Source organism: Eucalyptus grandis, chromosome 3 (genome assembly GCF_016545825.1).
Source record: "Eucalyptus grandis isolate ANBG69807.140 chromosome 3, ASM1654582v1, whole genome shotgun sequence".
NCBI classification, from domain to species: Eukaryota; Viridiplantae; Streptophyta; class Magnoliopsida; order Myrtales; family Myrtaceae; genus Eucalyptus; species Eucalyptus grandis.
The window spans coordinates 8,065,211-8,071,406 of NC_052614.1; the positions used below are offsets into that span (position 1 = coordinate 8,065,211).

The 6,196-nt window shown below is 40.4% G+C and overlaps 1 protein-coding gene across 2 annotated transcripts; it reads right to left on the bottom strand.

Annotated features, from left to right (window-relative positions):
* Positions 1–905: 905 nt before the first annotated feature.
* LOC104436342 (transcription factor MYB123) lies at positions 906–2,563 on the bottom strand. Of its 2 annotated transcripts, XR_005549037.1 has the most exons (4): positions 2,314–2,563; positions 1,983–2,112; positions 1,064–1,753; positions 906–1,030 (listed from the first exon to the last, which is right to left on the bottom strand). XR_005549037.1 is itself a non-coding variant. In XM_010049087.3 (3 exons), the coding sequence occupies exons 1-3, from the start codon at positions 2,444–2,446 to the stop codon at positions 1,114–1,116; spliced, it is 903 nt and encodes a 300-aa protein (XP_010047389.1). In that variant the 5' UTR covers positions 2,447–2,563; the 3' UTR covers positions 906–1,113. The 2 variants fall into 2 exon arrangements, 1 of the variants encoding a protein (XP_010047389.1); XM_010049087.3 differs by having other exon boundaries at positions 906–1,753.
* Between the last annotated feature and the right edge of the window lie 3,633 nt (positions 2,564–6,196).

Consider the following 6,196-nt stretch of genomic DNA (forward strand, 5'->3'; position numbering starts at 1 on the left):
CCCCCTCGTCCACCTACCCGCAGAAAGAAAAAATCACGCAAAGTCCCATCAAAACCCCATTTTTATTTTTATTTTTTTGAGTTCCCTCCCTAAAAAATCCTAGATGCTGCCAAAAATCCTCCCACCTCCTCCTCCTCCTCCTCCTCCTCCTCACACGAGCCTCTTCCTCTCCATCTCCTCTCTCTCAATCGCCTCATCAGCCATCACAATCGCTCGCCCTTTGCGTCCGACGCTTCCTCTTTCGCAGCCGTAACCTCACTGGCAGCCCTCCATCGCGTCATCGCAGTTACGACCCGGTCATCTCGGTCTTTGCTTTACTTGTGGCCCTCTCTTACCGTCGCTCGCAGCCTTGTATCCACTTCCTCGCTCTCGCCTCCACCCTCCATTATCTTTTTCAACGATTCTCTCTCCCGGACATGCGTGTCGGAATAATTCGACACGTGTTGACCACGTGTCCGAGTGCATCAGAGCATGTTGGACACAACATGGAAGTTCCAGCATGACATGAAAGCTCCGGCAACATGTCCAAGCTTCATAGATTACTGTCCAACTTGAAACCCGAAAGCTAGATGTGACTAGACTTAACTAACATGCAGACCGGAATCAACTACACCATAAGCACGTTCTCAGAAAATGAAAAAGAGCTCATCATCTACCATTTGGATTCGTAGGTAGATATAATTAATTCTCAAGTATGTGAGGTTGCTTTCGTCTAGCCAAGGGAAAAAATATGAAAATGAAGGGAAAGGACGCTTTCGAAATCTTTAATTTCAAAGGCACATACGACAACATTGCGTGTGATTGGTGAACTCTAGAGCGTGAAAGCAAACAAGGGCGTCGGTGGCTAGTGACCAGTGAGCTTCTTGTGGTGACATACGATGCCCAAAGAGCATAGGACAATAAGATTTTGCAAGTGGCAAACAAGCTCGCTATATACTATTACTTTTATACAAACTTCGATACAAAATTCTCCAAGTCTCATGGTGCTCAAGTGACATTATTCGAGTGATCTCTTACAATATGCCATGATTTTTTTTTTTTTTTTGTCAGAATATGCCATGATTAGGTACCATCTTCATTGGTTTCTTTTCTTCTTTTTTTCAATGCTCCTCTTCACGGCCATTCCTCGGAATTCAGCAGATATGCCAAGGAATCAAGATCCAAGGTGTCTTTTTCTTCTACACAAAAACTTGCTGTCCAGTTCTCCAACATTTCTTGTTCCACGGTCAAGGGCTGGTCAGCGCACATAACATTGGCCGCGTTAAACTCATCACCATAGCCAAAGTTGATAAGCCCAAAGTCTCCAACAAAGTTCTTCTGAAGGTGGTCATCATGAGCGCCACAGTGAACACGATGAGATCTCGGACTTTCTGAGTCTAGCCCCTGTTGACATGTGCTCCCACTTGGGCGGTAATTGGCTTGAAGATACGGTGGATATTCTTGGGTTATTGAGTAGAGGGATTGGTTTTTGCTTGGAAGTGAGGAGCCTGGTGAGGCGTGGACCTTGGTGCCCTCCAGGGGCTTGTATCTGGTGACTCGGGGCCGAGTCGCTTTCGTGGGGAACAAGCAGCTCGACTTGGAGACTGGTCTCTTGGATCTGGATTTGGACGAGGGATGATTGATGTCTTTTAATGATGGTGGAGAGGAAGATGAGCGATCAGTTTTGGCGAGTTTCTTGCCGAGGGTTGTGTTCCAGTAGTTCTTGATTTCATTGTCTGTTCGCCCCGGGAGCCTTCCGGCTATTAAAGACCACCTGAGTTTGATCGAGAAGCAATATTTACGAAAATTAAACTCCAGAACTGCTATAACAAAATAACTCTTTGTGTGTAAAGGTTGGTCGATTTAACGTTGCAGACAGTAGGTGGGTAGTTAACTAAATAGGTCATATTTAAGACCCAAAAAGAGACTGCCACGACTTTGTTGGTAATTCTTAGGTTACTCAGCATTGAGAGAGAGAGAGAGAGAGAGAGAGAGAGAGAGACCTGTTACCAAGAAGCTTATGGAGCCTGATGATGAGTTCTTCTTCATCAAGAGAGATGTTACCTCTCTTGATGTCTGGTCTGAGATAATTGAGCCATCTCAGTCTACAACTCTTGCCACACCTCTTCAAACCTGCAACATGTTTATTTATTTATTTACTTATTGGGGGAGTTTAATATCTACGAAGAGTTCATTTCACTTTAAAAACCGAATTGATGAACAAGGAAATAGAGAAGTACACAAGACTACTGTTCTGAAAAGGTTTATAGAAACTAGTTCAAGAAAACTCATATCACAGAGCACAAACGAAAATAGTGATGGAAGGAGTAGTACCAGCTCGTTTGGGGAGGTTCCTCCATTTGCCTTCGCCATGGGCTTTGATGTAGGAAGTAAGGATCTTGTCTTCCATGACAGTCCACGCTCCTCTGTTCATCCCTTCCTTGGAGCAACATGGACTCCTGCCCATCCTTCCTCTCCCTCTCCCCCGTCTCTCTCTCTCTCTCTCTCTCTCTCTCTCTCTCTCTCTCTCTGTGTTTCTCTCTGTTTCTCCCTCTCTGATGTGCGTGTTTGTGCCGTAGTTAAAAGGCGAAGGACGACTCGTATCCGACGACCTATTTATAGATCAAACAGGCCGAAGATTAGGCCAGCTCAAATGGAAAAAGAAAAGAGTCACTTTCTGGGCCTCTTGTATGGCATAGCCTTTCTATCGGCCTTTGTATCCTCATTATGACATCCATTGTGTTACTGCGTATGGCTTTTCATTCATATCAGTCAATCCTAAAATTTGATCTTCCCTATTGGGCGTCGAACATTAGTTGGGAAAAAGTATATTAGAAGTTCTAAATGCTTCGTGCAGCGCTCAATTTAGTGTTATTAATTTTCAATCTCTCATTTAAACTCCTTAACTTTAAATTTCATTCGTTTGAGTTACATCGACTACTTGATTGGTCAAAAATGATAACGTGACACAATAAACTCACTCATATGTGACTCTTTTAAATAATGCCATGTCAACTATTCACACGAGCAAGTGGTTGATGTGACTTTAATGGAAGATAATTGAAAGTTAGGGAATTTACATGAGCAATCGAAAAGGTGTGGCACTAAACCGAGTGCCCTATGAAATTTTTTGAATTTCTAGTGTCCTTTTGATTTAAAGGTTATCAACGGTGGTCGCATTTCCTTCCCTTTATATATGAACGAACAAGGTGATTAAATTGAATTCTATGTGCCTCCCCCACGTAAATCTTTCCCACGTATATACTGCAGTTCCTAGCATCATATCATTAAATTGCTTGCTACTAATTGATTCGCTGCCTTTGACTTAATAATAGGCATATTCTGCGACGACTTGACATACATATATAGACTGTGTTCTCTTCTGTAGTTAAGGTAATTCTGGAAATTGAGAATGATTTGCATCTCTCTCCCGCCACTCAATTTCTACCTTAAATGCAGATGGGCTTTAATTTTTGTGTGTCCAAAGGAGAATAAGTACCTCTGCTTTTCGTAGAGTGTATAGAGCCAAATTGGTCATCATCACCGACTAAAAGCTCGTCAGTATTTGGACTGTGCATGACATGATCCTTGCCCAGCAAAAACTTCATGCAGTCGGCAAGGAACCTATCAGAACTTCAATTGTATCCTCAATAATGTGAAATAATAAAATTAGCTTGCAAAATCGCTATAAAAGGTTACGTGACAAACTCTAAAACGAGCATTGACTATGACCTACCTATTTAGACATCCACTTTGATGCTATGATAGGTCACCAAATGACACTATGCTTTTATATATTTTTTGTCTTGTAATTAACGAGCTCAAGTTTATTGCTCCGCACCGTGTGGGAATGCTTTGACTGTGCGAAGTTGGATCCTGTGCAGATGAAGATTCTAGCGTTGACATCGACCCAAATATGATGCTCCTCTAATTATACATCGACTTCGCACACGCAAGGGACGGCAGCTTCCAACGCTACTCTCGCCTTCAGCCACTCCACTTTCTACTCCCACTTTCAAGCCTTTTGGCATTCTGGTCCCTTCGAATCTCCGCTAATTGCGCGTGCTGCTGAAATAGTTTGTTATGTGCAAATAATTAAGAGAAGAAATTGAATTGGACATCAACAAAAGTGACAGTTGAATATGAAAAAAAAACAAGTGATGATCGACAAGAAAAAGAACAATGGTTAATCATGAAAAGTGGTGATGGTCTCATACCAAATTTCTCTTCTTCACATCGCCATCCAATTCACTTTTATTCTACATTCTCACGCAAGTTTGACAACACATTCAAGTGAAATTTCAAGAAGGAAATTAAGTGATCACTCAACTTATTTCTCTATGGCTCTAGTGTATATTTTGAAAGTGTATTCTCTTTTAACTCGACAACAATAATAGTAGGAGACAAATGATATCTTAAGGACAATGATCATCATCATGTATCCAAACATTAAAATAAATAATATATATAAACTATTGCTTGTTTGTTTCTTCATCAGCAACCAAATTTTCTCAACATGTACAGGAACCAAATGGCATCGAAACCCTTTCCTCGAGGACAAATATGAAATTGTGGAAGTACCGAATGATTAATGCTCCAACAACCGGGATTAAAAGTGTTTTAAGTTTCCTCCCAAAAGAGTTTGATTTGCAATTAAAAGATATTTACTAATGGGGCCACAAATGAAACACTTGGTTGAACTGCCCCTTTTAACCCGACTTGTTTCCGCTTTTGCGCCACGATCCAATCGGCTTAGCGCCGTTCAACCCTTCTTTTGAGGGGTTTATGGGGACATACTTTCAATAACAGTTGAAGTACACTGGGAAGCAACCGCGCCGACCGAACATTAGTGAATTGGAGAGATTAATGCTGTTGTATTAGCGATTGAACATGGATATAATTAATATATAGTTTTCGAATCGAAAAAGAAAAAGGAATTCTGCACCAGGAAGAGCAAATGAAGCACGTTCCCATTTGCAGGGAATCTTTAAGCCTGTGAATTTAAATTGAGTGCCGTCTAACCATAGAATATTAGTTTTAAAAAAATAGAATAAAAAGAGCGGAAATAATCTAAGTTGAACCAATAAGGAAAAATAGACCTATTGAAAGCTTTACTAAATAAAAAGAATTCCATATTCGTAGCTATGTTCCAATCACACAATATATTATCTTAGAGAAGCAACTGTGGAACACAGTCCGAGTAATTGAATATTGCCAAGTTGCTTAGTGATGTGATTAATTAAGTGGTCTTTATGAGCATATCACTGTCCCCATGTCATTGTGGTTGAAATGCCGCTCCAAAAGTACTTTCAGAGAAAGTTACATGCATATAATGCTCTAACGGACCCGGTAAACAAGTGAAGGTGGCACAATAAAAGAACAAAAGATTGAAATAAGATGGAATTGCAACATACTCTTATCTATATGATAATTCTTCAAAGCTTTCTAATTAATGTAGGTTTTCGGGCCAAATGTCAAAAAAGAGCATGAACTTATACATGACGCACAAACTAACAATCAATTAAGAAAGCATGCATGTTTTGCTCCTTTTGCAAATTCCAACCCATGTTTTTAAGTCGGAAAGAAAAGGCCATAATTATTTTCAAACTGACTCCAAGAAAACCGAGTTGGACGCTGCCCATGTCATCCCCGAGATTCCTAGTTATGAGGAACAAGGCAAGCCAGAAACCCTAGAAAGGATAAGAGCACATGAAGTCCAATAATTGATCATATATATAATGTCCAAGGTATAATAGTGAAAGATATTTTTGATTTAATTTTCTACCTCATCTATGATTCCAAATCTGTTCAATGAATCCTCCGAAGTGAAACTCAATACCGGGGTAATAGATCTTTGACTTTTATTATTCTCCACTATCACCCGTAGGATAGAAATATTTCCTCAAGATTCCTTAGCCGCGAATCCCAATACACTATAAAAGGATTACTTAGATCAGACAAAAGATACCGCCCCTTTAGAATCTTACCCTGATTTGTCAACTCCTCGATTTTGAGACGGGCAGGTAAAAAAAAAAAAAAAGCAGGCAATTATTTTTGCAAATTTTGGCTTGTCCATCTCCTAAATCACACCAAACCCATAAAGCTGCGCACTAGCTAAACTCGCTATCATTATGGCAAGTCCACTAAGGTCCAGTGACTACCGGGCATTTTACCGTGCTAAAATAGTTTTATTCACCTAAGTTGTGAGTATCTTACT

Coding starts and splice junctions, on each gene's coding strand:
- LOC104436342 (XM_010049087.3), bottom strand. CDS start 2,446: ATGGGCAGGAGTCCATGTTGCTCCAAGGAAGGGATGAACAGAGGAGCG. Junction 2,113..2,313: donor GAACCTCCCCAAACGAGCTG/GTACTACTCCTT, acceptor AACATGTTGCAG/GTTTGAAGAGGTGTGGCAAG. Junction 1,754..1,982: donor CATAAGCTTCTTGGTAACAG/GTCTCTCTCTCT, acceptor GATCAAACTCAG/GTGGTCTTTAATAGCCGGAA.